The 24,587-nt window shown below is 38.5% G+C and overlaps 1 protein-coding gene across 3 annotated transcripts in view; it reads left to right on the top strand.

Annotated features, from left to right (window-relative positions):
- Positions 1-24,587, top strand: part of AKAIN1 (A-kinase anchor inhibitor 1) — a 104,042-nt gene that overhangs the window by 28,141 nt on the left and 51,314 nt on the right. The window contains exon 1 of one of the 3 annotated variants that reach the window (XM_029922175.1): positions 17,409-17,470. The exons of the other annotated variants lie outside the window; for them this stretch is intronic. Coding sequence (XP_029778035.1) covers position 17,470 — 1 coding nt within the window. The 5' untranslated portion in view covers positions 17,409-17,469. Of the gene's footprint in view, positions 1-17,408; positions 17,471-24,587 lie in introns of those variants that run through there. 3 annotated transcript variants of the gene reach the window in all.

The raw sequence follows: 24,587 nt of genomic DNA, 5'->3' as shown, positions 1-24,587 counted from the left end.
TTAGGAGTGGAATTGCTAGATTAGAGGGCAAGTGGATGTTAAACCTTACATGATAATGCTACATTGCTTTCAAAAATGATTCTACCAATGATACTTTCACCAATGCTTGGTGTCTTCAGACCTCTTCACGTTGACAGTCTAGTAGGAGTAAAATCATGTCTGATTGGTTCTTTTAATTTGCATTCTTTATTTTTGAAATATATTTGAGCAGCTTTTCATATGTTTTTTTGACCATTTATGTTTCATGTGTACCATGCTTGTTTATGCATTTTAGCCATTTGGGGGAGGTTATTTTCCTAACTTCCTTCCTTCCTCCCTCCCTCTCTCCCTCCCTTTCTTTTAAAGTATAATTGACAAAAAGGTCCTGTTAGTTTATGTACATCACAATGATTCAATATTTATATATATTATGAAATGATCCCTATTATAAGTCTAGTTATTGTCACCATGCAAAGTTATAATATTATTGGTATATTCTCAATGCTGTATATTGCATCCCCATGATTATTTATTTTATAAGTGGAAGTGTGTACTTCTTAATTTCCTTTATCTACTTCACTCAGCCCCCAAGCCCTATCCCCTCCAGTAACCAACAGTTTATTTCCTGTATTTATGAGTCTGTTTCTGTTGTTTTCTCTTTTAGATTCTGTATATGAGTAAAATCATATGCTACTTGTCTTTCTCCTTATTACTTATTCACTTAGCAGAATGTTCTTTAAGTACATCCATGTCATTGCAAATGGGAAGATTTCATTATTTTTTATAACTAGTATTTTATTATATGTGTATATATATCTCTCATATAATTTTATCCATTCATCTATGAATGGACTCTGAAGTTACTTCCATTATCTTGACTATTGTAAGTGATGCTAGTGAAAACAGCTCTTCAGATTTATGCTTTAATTTATTTCAGATGTATATCTAGAAGTGGAATTGTTAGATTGTTTTAGTTCTTTTTTTTCCTTCACTTTTTAAAGGAATCTCCATACTGTTTCTCATAGTGGCTACACAATTTACATTTCTACCAATAGTGCTTGAAAGTTCTCTTTTCTCCACATCCTCACCAACACTTGGTATTTGTTTTTAAGAATTTGTTTTTTAATATTTTTAACATTTATTTATTTTTTTGAGAGACAGAGAGAGACAGATCTGAGTAGGGGAGGGGCAGAGATAGAGGGACACACAGAGTTGGAAGCAGGCTCTAGACTGAGCTGTCAGCACAGAGACTGGTGCAGGGGCTTGAACCCACGAACTGTGAGATCATGACCTGAGCCAAAGTTGGACACTCAACCAACTGAGCCACCTGGGCACCCTATGTTATTTTTTGTTTTTGATAATTGCCAAACTGAGAGATATGAGGTAATATCAAAATTGGTTTTGATTTATATTTCCCTGATGATTTGTGATGTTCAGCACTTCTCAAGTGCCGGTTGGCCATGTGTAGGTCTTCCTTGGAAAAATGTTTATTCAAGTTCTCTGCCCATTTTAAATCAGATTGTTTGCTTTTGATGTTAGGTTGTGTGAGTTCTTTGCATGTTTGGATATTAACCCCTTATCTGATGAATGATTTGCAAATATCCTCTCCCATTCAGTAGGTCGCATTTTTGTTTTGTTGGTTATTTTCTTTGCTGTGCAAAGGCTTTCTGTTTTGGTGTAGTCCCAATTGTTTATTTTTGCTTTTGTTTTCCTTGCCTGAGGAGACATATCCATAAAAATGTTGCTAAGGCCAATGTCTAAAAGATTACTGGCTAGGTTTTCCTTTAGGAGTTTTATGGTTTCATGTCTCACATTTAGTTTTTTAATCCATTTTGAGTTTATTTTTGTGTGTGGTATAAGTTAGTGGTCCAGTTCACTCTTCTGCATGTAGCTGTCCAGTTAGCACCATTTGTTGAAGTGACTTCTCTCCCCATTGTATATTATTTCTTCCTTTGTCCTAGTAATTGACCATATGAATGCAGGTTATTTTTGGACTCTCTATTCTGTTCCATTGATCTATGTGTCTATTTTTGTGCCAGTACCATGCTGTTTTGATTACTACAGCTTTGTATTATATCTTAAAATCTGAGATTGTGATACCTCCAGCTTTGTTTTTCTTTCTCAAGCTTCCTTTAGCCATTCAAGGTCTTTTGTAGTTCCATACAACTTTTAGGATTCCTTTTTCAGTTATGCGAAAAATGCTACTGGTATTTCGATAGGGATTACATTGAATCTGTAGATTGTTTGGGGTAGTATGGACATTTTAATAATATCAGTTCCTCCAATCCATGAGCATGGTATAGCTTTTCTTTATAGGTTTTAGATGTTATTGTAAGTGGATTTTTTCCCTTAACTTTCTTTTTGGGCTATTTCTTGCTGGTGTATGGAAATACAACTGATTCCTGTATCCTTCAGCTTTGCTAAGTCAACTGCTAATTGCTCAGTCATAGTAGTTTTTCTGTGGATTCCTTAGAGTTTTCTATATATAGGATCATGTCATCAGCAAATGCCAGTAGTTTTACTTTTCAATTTGTTTGCTTTTATTTCTTTTCATGCCTAATTTCTCTGACTAGAACTTCCAGTGCAATCTGAGGAAGTGGTGAAAAAATGCATCCTTATCTTGCTCCTGATTTTTGAATGAAAACTTTAGTCTTTCACCATTAAATATGATGATCATTGTGGGTTTTCCACATAAAGCTGTTGTTTAGCAGTTTAAGGAAGTTTCCTTGTTTTTCTAATGTATTACCTGTGTGTGTTAATCATTAAAACCTGTTGGATTTTGTCAAAAGCTTTTTTTTTTTTTTAATTTTAGAGAGAGTGTAAGTAGGGGAGGAGGCAGAGAGAGAGAGAGAGAGAGAGAGAGAAAGGGAGAGGGAGAGAGAACCTTAAGAAGGCTCCACATCCAGTGCAGAGCTCTGTGTGGGGCTTGATTCCGCAGTTTCAAGATCATGACTTGAGCCAAAACCAAGAGTCGGACACTCAACTGACTGAGCCACCCAGGTGCCCCTGTAAAATGCTTTTTCTGCACCAAGTGAGGTGATCATGTGTTTTTTCCCCCTTCATTGTATTAATATGGTATATAGCAATCCTTTTCATATATTGAACTACCCATGCGTTCTTGGGATACATCCCACTTGGTGGGATTAATTATTTTAATATTCTGATGGATTTACTTTAATAGGCCTTTTCTGAGGATTTTTATATGTACATTCATAGGGGCCATTTCTTGAGGTGCCTTTGGTAATAGGCTAAAATTGGCTTAATAGAATAAGACTTTTTGTTGTTGTTATTGTTTTTAATTTTTTAAATGTCTATTTATTTTTGAAAGACAGAGAGACAGAGTGTGAGCAGGTGAGGGGCAGAGAGAGAGGGAGACACAGAATCTGAGGCAGGCTTCAGGCTCTAAGCTCCAAGCTCTAAGCTGTCAGCACAGAGCCAGGCGCCAGGCTTGAACTCAGGAACTGCGAGATCATGACCTGAGCTGAAGTTGGCTGCTTAATGTACTGAGCTGCTTAGGCGCCCCAACCTAATAAGCATAAGTTGTTCTTTTTTTTTTTGGAAGAGTTTGAGGAGTATTGGTTTTAATTCTTTTTTAAATGTTTGGTAGAATTCACAAGTGAAGCTATTTGGTCCTGGACTTTCTTTGTTGGGGGATTTTTTTCTTTCTTTTCTATTTTTTTTTTTTTTTTCAAATCATTGATTTAATCTCTTTACTAGTTAAAAGTCCATTTAGATTTTCTATTCCTTCCTGAGTCAGTTTTGATAACTGTATGTTTCTAGGACTTTGTCCATTTCATCGAGGTTATATAGTTTATTGGTGGACAATTACTCAAAGTATCTTTTTACTTTTAATTTTTTAATTTCTGTAGAGTTGGTCTGTAGAATGTCTCTTCATTTCTGATTTTAGTTATTTGCATCTTCTCCTTTTTCTTTCTTTCTCAGTCTAAAGTTTGTCAATTTTATTGATATTTTCCCCTAGGAACATTTTATTTTATTCTCATGTTTTTCTATTCTCTATTTCCTTTTCTCTGCTCTAATCTTCATTATTTCCTTCCTTCTGTTCACTTGGGATTTAATTTACTCTTCTTTTTCTAGTTTCTTAAAGTGTTTTATGGACTGAATTGTGTCCCCTCAAAATTCATATGTTGAAGCCCTAAACCTGAATGTGACTATATCTGAAGCTAAGGCATTTAGGGAGGTGATTAATGAGGTCATAAGTATTGTTACATTTCTCTGGAGAACACTGACTAATACATTATTTTATTCATTTCCAAATCTTCAATCAAGGGTATATTCATGGATATATTCTTACAGGAAAGTATCTTTGAAGTGTTTCCTACCAAAAGAAAATTTCTCGGGGAGCCTGGGTGGCTCACTTGGTTAAGCGGCTGACTTCAGCTCAGGTCATGATCTCACAGTTCGTGGGTTCGAGCCCTGCATCAGGCTCTGTGCTGAGCATTTGCTCAGAGCCTGGAGCCTGCTTCTGATTCTGTTTGCCTCTCTTTCTGACCATCCCCAGCTCATGCTCTGTGTCTATCTCTCCCAAAAACAAATAAATGTTAAAAAAAGGGGGGGATCTTTAAAAAAAATTTCTCATAACAAGTGAGAACCAGGACAATAATTTCTTGTGTGTGTGTGGTTCTACCATCTTCTCAAGATATTTTAAAAGGCTTCAGAAAAAATGTATTGAATGACAGTACATGACTCCTTTGGACAGGGAGAATGTTTGAACAGAGGATGCTAAATTTATTAAAAGGGGTATGTGTGAAAATTGCCATTTTCAGGAATGGCAAGTTTGCAATTTATAGGGCAAGGTGGCAGGCAAGATTCAGGTATGAGTTGATGTTGTAGCTCTGAGTCTACAGGCTGAAAGCTCTGGCAGAATTTCTACATTGTGGTCAGGAAGGAAGCAAAATTCTTTCTTTGGCAAACTTTGGACTTTGGTCTTACTATTGTCAACTGATTGAATGAGGCCTACCCACATCACAGAAGGCAATCTGCTCACCTTAAAGCCAACTGATTTTGAATGTGAATCACATCAGAAAAACAAAACAAACAAACAAAAATACCTTCACAGCAACACATAAACTAGTGTTTGACCAAATAACAATCACCATAGATTTGCCAAGTTGACACACAGGATCATCTGTGTAGAAATTTGATCATTTTAGAATAGTATTTGAAGATATTCAAAGAGATGGCCTAAACAAAAGTGGGAATTTATGAGAACTCATCTTAATGTTGGTTTTATTTGACTTGTACTTCTGTTAGAAAACAAATCAAGAATATTTCAAAACAGTGACTTCCTTTAGGCAAGCAAATGAATAACCATGCCCCTAACTAGTAAGGAGTTAGTCAGGATACATTTGAAACTACTGGAAGCCATTGTGACAAAGGCCACTGCAACCATCAAATAAGGAGTTGATTCTGCTGTTGATGATGTGCCCTTTATCACCTGCGCACTCTCTTTGGGAGATCATTGATAGTGACTCAGACTGTGAATCAGGAAGCAAGATGTCCTCTGATGTCACATTAAAAAGACTTGTGAGACTTACAAGCTACAGGGGTTTGATGAATGGATAAACTATGGGATTGGAATAGCATTTTTAAATGAGTATATTTTTCTTGCAGATAGCCTTGGGAGACCGTTTTTCTGCTTCCTGGAGTGGGCTTTGTTTTGACACGGGCCCCGTCCTAAGGGAACAGCCTTTTTGATCACTTGTCAGCATGTCAGGAGCCCCAACTATATTCACCAACTTTCTGGATTTGTTAGGGGCATCAAATAAATAGTGCATGTGAAAGCATGCTGGAAGGGATCAGACATGAGAAGGTTGATGACGCAGGGTAGACAATGTCTGAACCAAAGAGATTATAAAATGTGTCAGAATTTATCAGGGGCCACTTGTTGGTTTCAGAGCTGTTACAATATTTAAATGAATTTTGGCATTTTAGTCAGGAGGGATGGTTTTATCGAGTGTTAGTTAGGGATTTCTGTGTGGGAAGCAAAGCATTAAGGAGTTCATTGAATTCAGTCTTTATAGAGCAGAGGCAGTCATATGGCTTATATGCCTGTCAGTTTAACAAGGGTCAGTCGTCCTTAGAAAGACAGGATTCTAAAAGCAACTATTTTAGTTTATTGTATAGAGTAACAACCATAAAAATTTTTTGAGAAGGTGTACTCTTCGGATTCCTCTCTTTTTTTCCTGCATTCCTGTACATTCAGATATTCCCCATCGTATGCCTTCATCTGTCCTTCCCCTATGCCCTCTCTGTTACATCAGTCAGGACCAAGGCTTCAGTCTCTTGTAGCCCCAAATTTTCCAGATCTTTGCTTCTTGCTGCCTTCTGATCTCTGGACCACTATTTCCAGCTGCTCAGAAGTGTCAAAAGAATTTATCTTACCTCTGTATCCGCCTCTGCTTCTGAATCTCTATTTTGGTATCACTATTGAATTCACTAAGTTATCTAGCTCTCCTAGTTAAGTTAGTCTCCAAATCCTAGGGGCTTAACATAATATTTGTTTATTTCCTACTAATGCAAAGTCCAATCAATGGAAAAGGAACATGAGCTCACTTTTCAGGAACCCAGACTAACAGAAGCTCTTCTTTTCTTCTTCTTTTTTAAATGTTTACTTATTTGAGAGAGAGCTTACTTATTTGAGTGAGTGAGGAAGGGGCAGAGAGAGAAGGAGAGAGAATCCAAAATGGGCTCCACACTGTCAACGCAGAGCCCAACAGCCCAATGTGGTACTTGACCTTACCACCTTGAGATCATGACCTGAGCTGAAACCAAGAGTCTGATGCTTAACTGACTGAGCTACCCAGGCGCTCCCAGAAGCTCTTCTCTCTGTCATCCCCACACTGACACACAGCTGATAGGAGAAGAGAACAGAAGAAAGACCAGGAGAGATTAAGACAAAGTGGTGCTCATCATCTCCACTCACACTCCTTCGACCAAAATTCCGTTACACCTAACCGTATGGGGAGGCTCTGCTATGTAATCTGCTTGTGGCCTCAAAAGTAAGAAGAAATCATTTTACTGGGAATTTAACAGTATCTTTCATAACGTCTTCCTATTAAAAATGACAAACCATCTCATCTTTGAGTTTTCCTTCTTTTGTAGCCATCAAATTCAATAAGTAAATTCTATTCCACATGTCTGTCATCTCCTTTTAATTTTCACTATCACTACCCTATTCTGGACCTTGACCATTTCTTCTTCAGACTTTGGAACAGATTTCAAAGTAACACTCTGGATTATGATCACTGTAATTCATCCTTCATGTTGCCAGCATTATCTTTCTGTGATACCAAACTAATGATGTCACTCCAATGCTTAAATATGCTTTAAGAGGCTCAGGAGGAAGTATAAACCCTGATAAGTAAGCATTCTGTTTTTATGCCTCATCCTCTCTGTGGCAAGCATTTACTTATATACTCATTGCCTTTCTCTGTGGTCCCCACTTCCTAGAAGAACTAGTTACTTCTTCCTCAGTGGCAGTGCACATCTCCAGAATAACGGGTAACACATTGTCCACGGATTTTAAACTTCCCAAGGGCTTGCTGTCTCCTTGTTTCAGGGGCCAACAAATCTTCGCACATAATAAGCATTCAATAACCATTGAATGAACTGATTGTAGTTTTTGTGTGCATTCTGTTTGCCATGTTGGATTATATAAAAATTAAAGATGAAGATTATGCCTATTAATTTCCGAATCCTTTATGCCTGGCACATGGTTCACACTAAATAGATTGTTACTGACTTAAGTAAAACAGGTCATAGGACACATGTGATAAAATTAATGAGGGAGGTTGGCTTAAGATGTAATAAGATGGTTGTGAAGAAAGAAAGCATTAGACATATATGTGCAAATAATGCTGTTACTTATTTATGAAAAAGTATTTACGCTTACCAATTATGTGTCAAGATTGTCTTAGGTACTAGGGCTATGACAATGAATAAAAACAGAGACAATTGCTGCTATTCTGGAGATTGTGGTGTATGATTAGAGAAAACTGGGGCAAGCGTACTGAAAGAAAATTAGTGCTGAGAGCATACGACAAGGGACCCGACTTACACTGTGGAGTCAGAGAAGTGGTCCTTGAAGAAAGGGAATTCGAGGTGAGATCTGAAGCGCATGAAAGTGTTAACCAGGTGGAAGGGAGGGAATGGGGGCTTTCAGAAAAGCAATAGGCAAAGTCTCTGTTAGAGTAACTGTGGCCTATAAGACATTGATCTCTCACTGTTTTACTGCAACCCTACTTACATTCACATCTCCATCTGCTCCTCACCTACCCTCAGGCTAGAGAAAAACTCAAAGCCATGCTGAATGGGCTCAATGTATGTGATCACTACCATCAAATGTGGCCTTCCTGCTGCCTGGAAATCATAGTGGCCTTCACTAGGACTCAGTCTCCATCTCTCCTTGATGACTGTTTCATACTGACCACACCCAAGTCATTCTTCTGCAGTCCTCACTCCAAGCTGAGGAGCTTGTCTCCACTGCACTGAGAAACAAGCAATCAGAAGAACTTCCACAAACTCCCACCTGCAGGTGTCTGCATGGGTTTATGTTGTCTTTTCTCATCTTACTATAGATGAACTATACTTAGGCATAGGCTGATTTCCTCACTTGAAGTGCCATTTCCTCTTAGGATAGGACCACTCAACGGCAAGAGCGATACTCCGCAAACTCTCTTCCCTCTTCCCTGCATCATCTCTTCTCTCCTTGACCAAAATCTCCTGAACTCACTTTTCTCCCCAGCTAAAGTCCCTTTCCTTCCCTTATCGGTGAAGCTCCTTAAAGGAGTTGTTTGTATTCACTGTCTCTAGTTTATCTAGTTTATCGCCTCCAGTTCTCTCTTGAACCACTACAATTCGACATTCATTCTTGCTACTTTACTTATCCTGCATGTATCAAGGTCACTGTGACCTCGATGCCATTTTTCAGTCCTCATCTTGTTTAACCTGTTGGTAGCATTTGGTATAGATGATCATCCTTTCCAACTTGAAACTTTTTCTCCGTTTTCAGGCATCACATTCTCTTAGTTTTACACCCATTTCTTTGGATGCTCCTTGTTTCCTTTGCTGCTTCCTCCTCACCTCCTGAGTTCTAAATATTGAGAGCCTATATCTCATTTCTTGGACCTCTTTTCTCTTTTCTTCTTTAGTGATCTTACCCAGGCTTATGGATTCAAAGACCATATATGAAACTGAAGACTCCCCAGTTTTTCTCTTCAGCCTAGTCCTCTTCTTGAACTCTAGATCTGTATATCCAACTGGCTACTTGAGAGCTCCTCTTGATGTCTAATATGTGTCTTAAATTTAACATGTCCCAAAATGAGTTTCTGCTCCTCATTTCTGAACTTGCTCTTTCTGAAATCATCTCTTACTAAGTAAATGGAAACTTCATTTTTCCAGTTGTCCTGGCCAAAAACCTCAGGATTATCCTCAATTCCTCTCTTTTCTAATATCTAAAACCCTATATCTAATCCATCAGCAGGTTCTGTTGACTCCATCTTCAAAATACATATAAAATCTGACCACTTTTCACAACATAACCTGCCGATGCTCTGGTCCAAACCAGCTGCTTCTGCCTTTACTCCCCATCTGGTCAGCTGTCACCCCTGCCTAAAGCCAGAGTGGTACTTCTAAAACATAAGTCATTTTATCTGCTTAAACCCCTTCAATAGATTCTCATTTTGTTTAGTGTAAGAGCCAAATTCTTTACTATTGTCTAAGGCCCTATGTGATATAACCTGGTTAACATTATGGTTTTATCTCCTGTTTTCTCCCTTATTCGTTCAGCCTCACATATGTGGCCTGATTGCTATTTCTTGAAGACACCATGCCTATTGCCACTTACAGAACTTTGCATGTTTTGTTCCCTTAGCTTATGTGTCCACTATCATTACTTCCCCAACCCTTTTAGGAAAGTGTTTTTTCAAACGTCACCTTCAGTGAAGTTTAACCTGACCACACTAAAATTTCCAACTTCCTCCCAACACTCACTATTCCCTTCTCCAACTTAATTTTTCTCCATAGCATTCATCATAGTGAAAACAATGTATTTTTATATATTTTTGCTTTCAATGATCTACCCTGAACTAGAATATAAACTCTATGAAGACAGAAGCTTTATCTCTTTTGTTCATTAATATATCACCAGTTCCTAGAACAGTGCTTGACCTTGAATAGATACTCAGTATTTATTAAATAAATGAATTAATTCATGGATTCAAGTGCACATAGTGAGTAGCCAATTCAGTTTATGAGTCTGGAGCTCAAAGAAGAAGTCTTCCCTCAGGAAAGAAATTTAGGACTCATTGGCATATATATGGGGTGATACATATCCAGATTGGCTCTGAACAGTTTGGGTAACATTGGTAATAGTATCTCTCCTTTACTTTTAAAAATGGTCTGGTTTGAATGATAAATTACATCATTCTCCTAAAAATGCATGATAATTGAAATCAGAGGACTGGATGGGACTGACTATAGAAAGCCTACTAAGTGAAAACAGAAGAGGAACTAGGAAGAGCCCCTAGGTTCTCGAACTTTGAAAGGCTCATAGAGGAGGAAGTGTCTAAAAATAAGATTGGGAAGGAGCAATCAGAGAAGAAGGAGAAAAACCAGAAGAATGAGCAAAAGCTAAGAGAAAAGAGCAGTTCAAAAGGGAAGAAGGTGGTCAATAGAGTTAAAATCTACTGAGAAATCAAATAATATGAGGACTGAAAAAACATCTGTTACATCTTGGGAGTCAATGGTAATCTCAGTAATACATCTTTTGGTGGAGGGATTAGGGCAGAAGCCAGTCTGATGAAATGGTGGGAGAAGAAATGAGGAAACGAAGATAGCAAGTTACAGAAGACTCAAGGATTTCGGTTGTGAATATGAGACAGAAAGAGCACATTCCGGATTACCCATTTAGCAGATTGAGTTAGTGCCTACAGCTCCAAGCAAAGCAGGAACACCAAAATAAGGTAAATTTGGAAAGAATTTAGTACTTGATAGTTTGAAAACAAGGAATTAAAGGAGTTACAATAAAAAAACCTCATAATTTTATTGGCTTTCTGTGAGTTATTTTAATATTCACACCACATATGGAAAAGTGCACTATATTTGCACCTCAATACTTAGGTCCTCTGAATAATGTAATCTGAATATGGTTATAGGTGCCAGTGGGTATGACATAGAGAAGTGTTGTTTTCTGTTTTGTTTGGAAGAGAGTTGAGCTTGTTGAAATGTTGATAGAAATGGTCCAGATGAGAATACACTTCAGAATACACTGCTGGAGAGGGAAGAGAAAATCGATGGTGGTGTTTTATCTGAGAAGGTGGGAGAGAATTGGATCTGCAGACAGATGAAGGATTGGCTTTACCCCTCTACTGTAACTGCAAGGAGGCAGGAAAGGCTGGGCACATATATAGCTGTGTTTGTAGAGTTCAGTAGGGAGGGAGGGAGAGAGCTTTGCTCTCTGAGCTCTTCAGTTTCTCTGACAAGGAATGAGGGAAGTCTCTAGTGCATAAAGCAGTTCAAAGAGAAAGTCACAGACCAAGGAAACAATGTTAGGGGCTCTTTTGAGGTTGGTGCTCATGAATCATCAGTGAACATTTCTTCAGTCCCCTAGGTGATTACAGGAAATAATAGGCTTTTTCTTTGATTAAGCAAAGATCACTGAGGGAAAAGCAGTTAAGAAAGATATGGCATTATCTTCAGTGACCAAATAGTCACTTCTTTTTTTGCTGTATAATGAGTCAACATATGCATTTGGGGAAGTAGGGATAGTTTTGAAGTATCTTTGGAAGATACTTCATCTGTTTCATTTTATTTCTCCTTCAGAAATGAATGAGATGAGGTAGATAATGGTTCTTAACCAGACTGGGTGGGGGTCAAGACACCTGACTCACAGTTGTGGCTTTTGTAACTGGCTAGGTTCTCTCTCTCTGGGTGTCTGTTTTCTCATCAAAAAGCTATGAACAGATGATCTTATTTTCTTTCCACTTCAGAAATCTCTGAGACTAGATTTGGCTTTCAACTGACAGACAGGGATGTAAATCATGGACTTCTTTTAGAGTTGGGAGTGTACTTATAGATCACCTGAGTATGAATTGAATTTGTGTTCCATAATATTGACTTTCAAGGGGGATCTGATGAACTTGAAACTTCTTGATGGCCAGAATTTTGAATCAATTAGGAGATAAGGCAAAGAAATCAGGCAGACATGGATTTTTTCTAATTTTTTTGTCTTTATTTTATTTTGAGAGAGACAGAGAGTGAGTAGGGGAGGGGAAGAGAGAGAGGGAGACACAGAATCTGAAGCAGGCTTCAGGCTCTGAGCTGTCAGCACAGAGCTCAATTTGGGGCTTGAACCCACAGACTGTGAGATCATGACTTGAGCTGAAATTGGCTGCTTAGCTGACTGAGCCACCCAGGTGCGTCAGGCAGACATAGATTAAAACATTGTCTTTATAACTGGTAAATCTGATATTGAAAAATGTGGCTTAGAGCTATATAGACATGAGCTTTAAAATACTGAATTCCAGAATGAGACAGACTTACCCAACAAAGTCATGGGCAGCACAGGAAATTGCAGACCTTTCCATATTGTTCCTGAGGATTATTTTCACGTAGGGAAATGGAGCAGAATAAAGGCTTTCTGCAAGCAGCCACCTCCATAAAGATAAGGCAAGAGGAAGGAGTGGAGCCATCAAGTATCAGGTTCTCTCCTGGATTTACTGATCAAGTAACTTACTCCTCCTCAAGGGAGAAATACAGATGGGGCAAAGAGAGAGACAGGCAGAGAAGGGCCAAGAGTATGAAACTGCTTCCTTTGACTTCTTTGCAGCCTTTTCTGTTGATTTCTCCACATCTTCTTGAATTCTAAATATTAGAATTCAAGGTTCAATCTTGAGAACTCTTATCTATCCTATTCTCTTTCCATTTGGTCTCCTCTAGTCTTATGGCTCCAGATACTGATGATTCCCAAATTCATATTTCCAGACCGAAATACTTCTTTGAACTCCAGAACCTCATCCTCTTTAGGTCTTTGCTCAAATATGCTTTTCTCCATGCAGCTTTTCCTTGACCCCCGCTATATAAAAGACCTAGATTTCTCTACCTAAAACTGTCTATCCCTTTATCCTACTTTATTTTTCTCCACAGCACTTATCACCCCAGATATCACATGTGCTTAGTATTTTGTTTGTCTCTTCTCCACAGGCAGTGTCTGTATAGTGTAAGTTTTATGAGAGCAGTGGTATATAGTTATCAATGAATATTTGTTGATTAATAAATGAGTGAATAAGTGTTATGGTGCTTCTACTGGGAAGGAAATGTCAAGAGTGGGGAAGAAACATTCCTTCTTCCAATGCATTAGGAAGTCCTGGCATGCAATCCAGTGACTGGGATCCAATTTGAACTGGGCACTAGGGCGGGGAGAGACTAGTCCTAGGTGGGGATGCATCTAAGAGCCAGGGATGAGAGCAAATTTGAAGATCAGGTCATCCAAAAGGACAGCCACTGAGGCTGAGTCTAGGTACAAGGCAGCAAAGCATTCTGTCTAGTCATCCTGTTCAAAGAGCAGCAGTTAAGTAAGACGTTCTGGGGAGTTTCCCTTTCTCCTCCTTTTCTCCTTGAAGACAAAACGAGAAGAGTGGAACTACCCATGTTCAGGTCCTCACCTAACTTTACAAAGTGAAGAAGTCATTCCTTCTCACAGTGATGCCCCTGTTTTGGGATACAGTGGATTATGTTACCATTTTATTGTACTTCTTCTGGTGGTATCACTAGTTTTTAAAAATTGGTTTCCTCCACCATAGGGCAAATTTCTTGAGTGCAAAGATCGCCTTATTTATATTAGTATTTTCAAGGCTTAGCATAGAAATACTCAGCAAATGCCCTTAAACTGAGTGAACTTTGGTGGGTTGTATGGAAGAGGGAGGAGATGAAGCTAAAGGGTAGGGGTACCTCAATTCTGGGTTCTGGGTTTATATATGGAGCTTCCCAAGAGCACAGTAAACTTTCAGTGACAACTGAGAATTTAGTTTAATGGAAGTGTGCAGCTGTGTAGGTAGATGAAAGTCCTGGAGAAGCAATAAAAAGTAAAGTCTTATTTAAAGGGTAGTATCTCATCTCTCTTTCAGAAGGATTATTACTATTACTATTATTCTTTATTCTTTCACCTCAATAGTAGTTTTGGTAAACAGAGAATCTTCTTGATCAGGAGCCAGGTTATTTTGTAGCTATCGTAAGCCAGTGTTTATGATGGGAACTTGTTTTCTCAAGAGTTCTAGAGAAAAGGAAAGAACAAGATCAGGAGAGGTATAATTGCAAAAGTTGAGGATTCAGGCTAAAGGCTTTCAAAATCAGGTGGTACAGGAGCAATGGGTGGGGAAGCTGTTTCCTTCACGCCATTCAGTGTTGACATTGTTAAAGAATTATCCTGTACACCCTTCTAAGTCCCACCTTTGTGACAGAGAGCAGCTTACAGAAAAGCTCCACCCTCGGTCATGGGTTATGCCAACCCAACTTCTGAAGCTAAAGGCAAGTTGATGAAATCATACAATACCTCCACTTTAAGCACAGACCCCAATCTATTTGTGTACTTCGGGTTCAGTTTGTCCTGTATCAGAGCAGTGCAGTAAACATCAGAGATGTTGAACAATTATAACAAAGTACCATATGGCTTGTGTCAGGAAAATGTGCATAGTAAGGATTTCGCATATAAACCTGAAGAACAAAGACACACCAGAGGTAGAAATGTCAGAAAGTTTAGGAACGGACGGACCTATCTTGGGCCATCCTCCTTCTTGGCACATTTCAGCTGAACGATCTGAGACTTTCAGCTATTTCTGAGACAAAGAACCAAGCATTGGAAAGTTGAACTGTAACAAATGCTGGCTCCCAGTAGTCCCAGAGCTGCTCCTGAGGGCTGACTTTGCTTTTTAAAAGGCAAGCCTCCTATAACTGTCTGCTAACTCATTCTACAGTGTGCCTGCTTCCTGCATTAAGGGCTCAACCGGACCTCAGAGCCCTTCTGGAGAGAAAATTCTTTCCCTAAGACCCTGGGGCTGTGGGAGAAAGGGAAAAATGTGCACAATTTGCTCTCTTTACCACTGTGTCCCTGGATATAGACTTTTGTTTTAAAACCTTGGTGCTCAAACTGCTTAATTTAACCAGCTTTATCTAAATTAGGTAAGAACTGAGATTCTGGTGATCTGTGAGAGAGCTAAAATTTTACCTGAGCCGTAGGCTTAGTCCGAGCCCATTCTGAGTGGGGAGCAGACCCTCTTCTATATTTGCTGCTGTAGGTGGTGCAGATGGGAAGCTCATAGTTGATAAAATCGATAGAGTTCTTGTCCCAGTCTAACCCAGCCCTGTCCAAAACTAAGATGGAGAAATAGTTGGTGAACTGGGGAAAAAAAATAACAAATCAATCCAAAAACTTATACAATAAAACTATCCTTCAAGAACAGGGTGAAATAAAGGCATTTTTTAAAAGATAAATACAATCTAAAAGGTCATTATAAAAAAGATCTCACACTAAATGGATTTTATAGCAAGCTAGCTATTTGTATACATGTCGATAAGGAAATATAGATTCTATAAAACAGTAACATCTAATTTTAGGGGAGAATGGCTAGAATTTCAATATTAGTTGCTCATAATATATACATTGCAAGGAGTGAGATCAGAGTTAAAGTATTTAAGGACATATTACTGTTGTAAGATGATGAAGGTGTTAATTTGGATTAACTTTAACTACAGCTAAGTTCATTTTTTAAAGGCATGATAATGTAGTGATTATGTTAAAATGTTTTAATTCTTAATTTTTAGAGATACCTATTGAAATAGTTTTATGTGAAATGATAATATTGAAGATGCATTTTAAACTGTCCGGAAGTGGGAGGATTGGGGATGTGAGTACAGGTATAGGAAAATAAGATTTACCATAAATTATTATATATTGGCACCAGGTGGTAGTGGATGGGGTAGAGTTTGTTAAGAACAAATAGTTCTTTTTGACTTTGAAATCTTTGAAATTTTCCATAGTAAAATTGTTATATATATGTGTGTGTATATATATATATAATTTATAGTAGGATACATACACATATGCATGCACACATATTGATATAACTAAAGACGTATATGGCAGACAGGATGCTGGTAATCAATAAGCCCTATTATTTCATTTATATAAACTCTTTTAAAAAATCAGACTAGTTTAGTGCATTCATTTAAATATTTATTTATTCAATAAACATTTAAAAATATTTATAGTTTCTGGGGATCCTGGGTGGCTCAGTAGGTGGAGTGTCTGACTCTTGGTTTTGGCTCCAATCATGACCTCATGGCTCATAAGTTAGAGCCCCATGTCCACTGACAGTGCAGAGCCTGCTTGGGATTCTCTCTCTCTCCCTCTTTCTGCCCCTCACCTGCTCTTGCTGTCTCTGTCTCTCTCAAAATAAATAAATAAGCTTAAAAATATATATAGTTTCTACTATGTGATAAGAAAATGCTGGGCTTGAAGTGAAAAGTAAATGAGATACAGGAACCTGTCACTGAGGAACTGATAGTTAAGAGGGAGATAGGCAAATAATTATGACTGGGTACAGTACTAACAATGACAGAGATAAACAGATTCCTGGGAGACAGCAGTGGGTCACTGCTCCTGTGTGGATTATGGAAAGCTTCTAGAAGGTTGTTTGGGTCTTGTCAGAAGAATAAACAAAAATTAGCCAAGTGAAGAGGAAACATGAGCAGGTCATTCCAGGCAGGAGGAAGAGTGTGGATGAGGATATCAGACTAGAAACATTGGGAACAACCTCTGTGTGCAGGAACTAGATACAATTCATTGTTACAGGAACACAAAATGAAAGGCAAGGAGTGGTAAGATCTAATGTAAGAAACTAGGCAGGAACCAAGTCAAGCTTGTAGGCCATACTTAGAAGTTTGGATCTTCTGTAACAATGTGGCATTATCAAGTATTTGATGATTTTCTTGGAGAGGAGTACAGTGACATGGTTAGTGCTGCATTCTCTAAGATAACTCTGATAACGATGTGGTGAATTAGGGGTTACTTGGCCCGCCACCTGCTTTTATTGCTTTATTGAAACACAGCCACATGCATTCATTTCCTCACTATGACTACTTTCCCACTCTGAAGGCAGAGTTGAGTGGTTGTGAAAAAGGTGAATATAAAGCAGATGAATATAAAGAAGCAGATGAATATGGAGATACGAGACCAGGAGAGCAGTTACAGTGCTATTGCAGTAGTCCAGGCGAGGGGTCATGGGGCGTTCATAAGGGAAGGGGTGATGGGAATGGAGAGTAGTTTGCAAATTAAGAAATATTTAGAAAATAAAGTCAGTGAAGTTAAGGGTCTCTTGTACACTTGTAGCCTACACTAAGATGCCACCACTAATGGAGAAAGAACATAGGAGAATGTTAAATGGGAGGAAAGCTGATGAATTCGGTTCTAATTAAAGTGAGTGTAAAATCCCCTATTTCCACCCACTTGTCATCTCATTCATGAACCTCAGGGTCAGGAATTTCTGGAGTTTGGGATTGGGACAGGGTGGATGTTGCAGTAAGGTAATTTTAAAGAACATTATTCAAATATTTTCTTTTTAAGCTGTGCCGAAGTGTCCCTGAGTCAACAAATGCCCCACCTCATCCTCATCCCATGTAGTCCGCCCCCCCCATAGACCTGCAGTGACCTCCGGAACCTCTGCTCTGTCAGTGAACTCCTCTACACCCTTGGACTGAATCATTCCTCTACTCATTAATTTTCTAGAGACGAAGGAGACACTGTTTGGCCCACCTCATGGTATCTTGGTCTTGGGGTGGGTTCACCACAACCGCAGTGATGGTGAGGCCCAGACCATTGACTTGTGTTTGTAAAAAGAGAACACATTCTGCAGGAAACAGGAGAGCATGCTCTGGAGTCAGACATGCTTTGTTTTTTCTCCTTTCTACTTGGGTTTAAATTCTGGCTCTACCATTAACTGGCTTTCCAAAGCTACTTAATTGCTCTGTGGCTCATTTTCCTTGCCTTTAGAATGAGAACAATAACAGCATCTCCAGATTAAATAAATTTAGGCAAAGAACAGCATATAGCTTGGCACGGCAATGTGTGTTTATTGGATGGCTGTTAGATAGGGAAGACCATGCTAAGCACTGCGAGTATTGTGACAATAAAACAGGACAGTTTCTGCCGTTAAAGAGATAACAGTGTAGCACTAGACAGATAATTAACAGACATTAAATAGGTAATCAAAGAAGTAGGAGATAGCAAACTGAGGAAAGTGATACAAAGGCGATGAATCTAGGACTTTGATAGGGAATGAGTGGTGTGTGTGTGTGTGTGTGTGTGTGTGTGTGTGTGTGCGCGCGCGCGCGCACTCGTGCATGTGTGCGCATGCGCAGAGGTACACACACACTTGTGTGTGTATCGTGGGGGACAGGTGTTAGGCCTTCTAAACCTGGTTAGGCAGGAAAAACTGCTCAGAGGAGTACTATTTAAACTGGGATGACATAGAGGCAGCTGTGTGGAATGGAAGTAATAACATTCCACCCAGAAATGCTGTGTCAACGCACTAAACAGGCAGCCAAAGATGTTAGAGTTTGGTAGAAGCGCATTGGCCACTAAAAAATGTTTGTCTCTAACTAATGCTAATCTGCTTATCAAGCTGTTTGGTAGCAGAACACTTAATCCAGTAACTTCTGGACAAGGTCAGTCAAAATGATTGATTACTGTCATTTCAGAAACCTGAGTAAAACTCGGGATTCTAGATAGCCAATAAAAGATTTCTACTATGCATCTTTCTCTTGAGGTTGTGTCCAAACTAATGGGGGTAGAGTATCCAGTTTTCAGACACCAGCTGTTTTCTGGCAGCTACTGAGATGGGACTTTGTCCTTAGCTTGTGGGACTAGATCCCTGAATCATCTTAGATGGCTGTCTCTCACCAAGGCCTTTGGTCTCTTTGTTTGCATCCTTTCTTATTCTGACCTCAAGACCCCTGCTGGCGACATGTTCAGTCCTCCCCATGTGCTAAAAGAGAAACTGAGACATATTAAACATTTTAAGAGTGTATTTGAATAAAACCCGATTCATATCAGGCAGCTATCTAGCGCCTAGAAAGGAGATGCACAAGATGAAAGACTTTTATAGGCAGAAGGGAGCAGGAACAAGGAGGTTCTATGAGGCATAAAAAGCACAGTTTTTGCAAGGTTACTTTCCTTTAGGGGGTAGTAGGGGGTCTATTGGGCACATTACGTAACTACCGCTGATCAGGCAATGCCTGATTGACTGGTTTAAGATTCCATTACTGGGAAACCAAAGCTGTAATTAGGTCTCAGTTTGGTGACTCAGGTGCTTGGCATAAGCGGCTCCATTTTGGACCCGTTGTCTTGTTTTTCACAGACTCGTATGAGACTTTGCTGGGGTTAGGAAGGACCTAGGAGGGGGCCCTAAATTTTATCTGGACAACTCACTCTGCTATTGGTATTTATCCCTCTAGCCATTGGCCTGGAAATTTTTCAAGAGGCTGGAGGTCTTTCTGAACTATATATATCTATCTATCTTTGGGAGTCAAATGAAGGTCTTGGGTCTTCTCCAAATTCATCGGTGCTATTAGTCCCTTCCTTCTGAGGCATTACCTCTTCATGGGCTGGCCAGGGTTGGGATGCAGACATATGATAACAGTCTCCTTTTCTGGAGACCCTGTTAAATCTGTAGTTTCTTATCTGTTCTTCTAAACAAAATAAAAACAAAAACAAAACTTGTCCCCAAGCCCAGAATGAATTTTCAAACCGGCTATGCTTTTTTTTTTTTCCTTTACTCACCCCCAATGCTGATTATTTTACAGACTTTACAATTTGAGCCCTTGAGGCTAGGACTCAAAAAAACTTTTTCCCCTCCACTTCGGCAATGAATTGAAAGCCTTGGCTTTCAAGACTTTAGTCTGTTCATTGCATTTTAGGCATTTATTTTAAAATTCAAATGTTAAGAATTGACTTGTTTATTTAATGAACTCATTTCAGTCTCTTTCTAAAGCTGTAAGAATCAGCTCAATGTTTACTATTGTTACATGAATTGGTGTAAAAAAGGAATTTTCCACTTTGAAAGATCTTTATTTCAATTTCCAAATATTAATTATGTTACTTAAGTATTATTATCTTATTCAAAGAACTTTTAACTATTTTCTCCTTAGATTTATCTGGTAACATCTCAGTACAGTTGACCCTTGAACAACATAAGGGTTAGGGGCGCCAACCTCCCCTCTTCCACAGCTGAAGATAGGTGTGTAACTTTGATTCCCCAAAACTTAACTAATAGCCTACCGTTGACTTGAAGCCTCATCATAGCATCAACAGTCAGTTAACACACATTTTGTGTGTTAGATGCATCATATACTGTATTCTTAGAGTAAAGTAAGAGAAGATGGATGAGAATATACATTTACAGTACTGTACTGTAAGATATTCATGTGTAAGTGGGCCCCTGCTCTTCAGACCTGCGTTATTCAAGGGGCGACTGTATTTTGAACTACCCCTGGTAGAAACCAAGCCGTGAGGGTCACTATCTTCTCCACCCTCTGTGCACCTACCATCCAGGAAGGCTTCAATAGCCCAGACACTTCTCTCAGGATTCTTTAACTTCCTGTGCACTGAAGCAGTCACTTAACAGAGCTGCTCTCAAGATCTTGCCATGCAGAACAGCTCCACCTTAAACTCCGAAATCCTGCCTGAGCTTTGTTAATATGATACGAAAAGAACAGCATAAACTAGGCTGTGAGGGAAAGGGATTATAATGGACCTGAGGTCTCTGGGTGGGGAAAGACATATTCTGGAACAATGCTGGGAGTGTCTGACCACAGCAACCCCTTCCGGCGACTCCCCCTCAGGTTTCCTTCAGGAATTTGACAGAAGACCTGACTAAAAATAAGTAGACCCACAAGGAACTGGTATGGCCATAGACCACCTCTCATACAATGGAAATGAGCCAATCAGGAATGGACAACCCAGCACCTAGAGTTAATCAGCCAATAAGGATAAAACCTGAGAAGGAACAAAGGGGAAGGGAATGGGGAGGATGACCAGAACCTTATAAAACAAGAACCCTTGAAAATTGTCCTGGGGCATTAATTTTTGAATGTCCCCTCTCTCTAAAGAGAACTTTCCTACTATTCTTCCTTTCTGATCTTATACTCTAATAAACTTTTGCCTGGTGCTCATTTTGTGTCCACATCTTCATTCTTCGAATTGGCAAGATAACGAATCCTGAGTATTGTAAAAAATCCTGCAACATTAGCCTATGCTCTTTTTCTCCTGGTGCTAGTTGTTCAACCTCCTAAGTTCTAGTTCAGACCTCTTATTTTCCTTCTCCCTTAGAGAGTTCCTCATGCCTTAATTTCTTTATCTTCCCAATTGGATTTAGTGGCATTCTTGTGTGTTAAAGGAAAAACACAACAATCATAAACATTGAAAAGATCACACTGGCTTTATGCAATGATTCATGAGTTGTGCACTATCCAATAGAGCAGATAAAAAGTTCTGAAGAGCTCTATAAGGTAAGAGATTTTTATAGACCAAAGTGATCAGGAACAAGGAAATCATACTGGGCATTTGCTGATTGGTGAAAGCGGGGTCACTTTTCTTGCATGGAGCAAAGGGAAGTCTTGGAGGCTGGTCAGGTAACTTATGCTGAGCAGGCACAAGCTGATTGGTTGACCTAGGTCTTCCTTTGCTGGGAGAGCCAAGCATAGATGCTCAGGTAAGATTTGGTCTGCAGACATGGGGGCTTAGCATGCACAACTCCATTTCCAGCTTACTGTAGATATGTTCATACATCTGTACCCTGATTTCATGAAACCGTGGCTCCTAGACACCTCTGTAGAGAAATATTTGCAGACCTCAGCTGTGTCTCAGTGTAATTTTCTCCCATTTCCTCTCCTTTTCTCCTACCTACCTCCCTTTTTTATTCTACGAGACTCTAAGCTACTTGAGAGCATACCTGTGCCTTATGCCTCTGAATCTTTAGTATCTGATACTATTCTTAGTATTGATCCCCTAATCAGTAAATGCATGTTGAATAAATGAATAAAGAAAAGAATGCTTATTTTTTAAATAAAGTGTAACATTTTATAATTACTCATTCTTCAATCGTTCATATTGACTAAATACAATAATTCAAAATCATTGAATGGAAAATGTGAAATTAGATTTGACATTTTTAAAAATTAGGAAACATTGCGTTAGCATATTTTATAGTTAATTCCAGTTCTCAAAATATTCCATTTTTAGGATATTCTTATTCATATTTCTATTTATTAGAAATATCAGACTGTCACAAGCTATTTTTTAGATTAACCTTATGGCAATATACTTTACATAAAGTAAAGTGCACTCATTATAGGCGTAGAGTTCAAAAGGTTTTTAATGTATGTATACACCCATGTAACCACTACTAACAGTAAATTTCCATCAGCCCCAAAAGTTCCTTTCTGGTTTTAGCCAGTTCCAATCTACCTTCCCATGTCCTCTAGCTCCAGATAACCACTGAATTTCTTTCTGTCACTATAGCTCTTTAGTTTTTTCTAGAATTTCATATAAATGGAATCATACAGTATGCCCTCTATTGTGTCTGGCTTCTTTTACTGAGTATGTTTTTGCGGTTAATCATGTTGTTGTCTCTGTATGCAACAGTTTGTGTAGCCATACAATGCTGGTAGACTTTGAGGTTGTTTTTACTTCCCGGCTATGATGAATAAAGCTATTGTGAATTTTCATGCATAAGTCTGACACAGTTTTCATTTCTCTTCACTAATCACATAGGGGTGATAGATGTGTCCTAGGGTAAATATATTTTTAATGTTCTAAGGAACTGTGAGACTGTTTTCCAAAGTGGTTATAACATTTTACATTGTCACCAGCAATGTTTGAGAGTTCTAGTTACTCCATATCTCATCAACACTTGGCATTGCCATTCTTTTAAATTTTCCACATTCTCCTAGGTATATAATTACACCTCACTGTGGTTTAAAGTTATATTTCTCTGATGACTAATTGTGTTGAGAAGTTTTCATATGCTTATCGGCCATTAGTAATACATTTGTCTTATGAAGTATTTATTTAAACATTTTGGCAAGTTTTAGTTGGGTTGTTGTCTTACTGAGTTGTAAGAATTATGAATATAAATGTCAGATGTACATATAGGAATTATTTTCTCCTAGTGTGTAGCTTGTATTTTTCTTAGCAATGTTTTTGAGATAGAAGAAATATTTAATTATGACAAAGTCCCATTGATCAATTATTTTATGATTTGTGCTTCTTGTGTCTTATTTAGGAATTCTTTTCTTACTCTTAGATTGCAAAGGATCCCGCTTATGTTACAAGCAGATTTTTAAAAAGTAACCAGAGTCAATATTGCTATGTTCTTAGCTACTGTGGCCTAACATAATTCTTCTCTGATACCGAAATTCCTGTGTAGTGCACTATGACTCCTTTAATTCTGAACGGAACCTTTGAATAGAGATGAGGAGCTTTGAACAATCGTTTAAAAAGCTCTTAAATATTTCTTCCTTTTTAAAATATTTATTACTGAAGTATAGTTGACACACCATGTTATATTAATTTTAGGTGCACAACATAGGGATTTGACAATTCTATACATTACTCAATACTCACCTCTATAAGTATAGTCACTCTCTATTACCAACCTTATTGACTGTATTCCTTATGCCATACTTTTCATCTCTGTGACTTATTTATTTTGTAACTAAAAGTTTGAACCTCTTAATCCCTTCACTTGAGCCCCCCGCCCTTCTCCCTTTTGGCAACTACCAGTTCGTTCTCTGTATTTATGAGTCTGTTTCTGTTTTTTGTTTGTTCATTTGTTTTGTTTTGTAGATACCACATATACATGAAATCATTTGTCTTTCTCTGTCTATTTTCACTTAGGATAATATCCTTTAGGGCCATCCATATTGTCACAAATGCCAAAACTTCATTTTTTTATGACTGAGCAATAAAAATTAAGTATTTCTGGAAGTAACGATTAACTTTTTTTTCTTAAACATACAGGCCAGTTAGCAGATCTAAGATCAATTTGGACTGTATTGAGGTTCTAATCTTTGTCATCATACTTTATATTCTTTATTTCTTGGGTTTTTTAAAGCCTCTTTTGAATCTCTCAATATGTCATTGTTTTCTGTCTTTAGTATCTTCCTTTTTAAAAATTTTATTATTTTTGTTTAATATTTATTTATTTTTGAGACACAGAGAGAGAGAGACAGACAGAGCACAAGCGGGGGAGGTGAGAGGAAGGGAGCAGAGGGGCAGAGAGAGCCAGAGGCACCGAATCCTACTAAGCAGACTCCAGGCTCTGAGCTATCAGTGCAGAGCCGTGCATGGATCTCGGAACTCACAAACTGTGAGATCATGACCTGAGCCAAAGTCCAAGGCAACTCTCTTTCTTTTGTAATTTATGCTCTTCCCTGGAAGCTCTGTTCCTATTTGCTGCCTCTTTTCTTTCCCAATATCATATTCCTTTCCTGTCTTTTACATCTCTCTTCACCTCTTCTCTTTCCAGTCTTCTTTT

The sequence above is a fragment of the Suricata suricatta genome, chromosome 14, assembly GCF_006229205.1.
Source record: "Suricata suricatta isolate VVHF042 chromosome 14, meerkat_22Aug2017_6uvM2_HiC, whole genome shotgun sequence".
NCBI classification, from domain to species: Eukaryota; Metazoa; Chordata; class Mammalia; order Carnivora; family Herpestidae; genus Suricata; species Suricata suricatta.
Note: the sequence above shows the minus strand (reverse complement) of the source record. Positions and strands in the feature narration are given on the sequence as shown.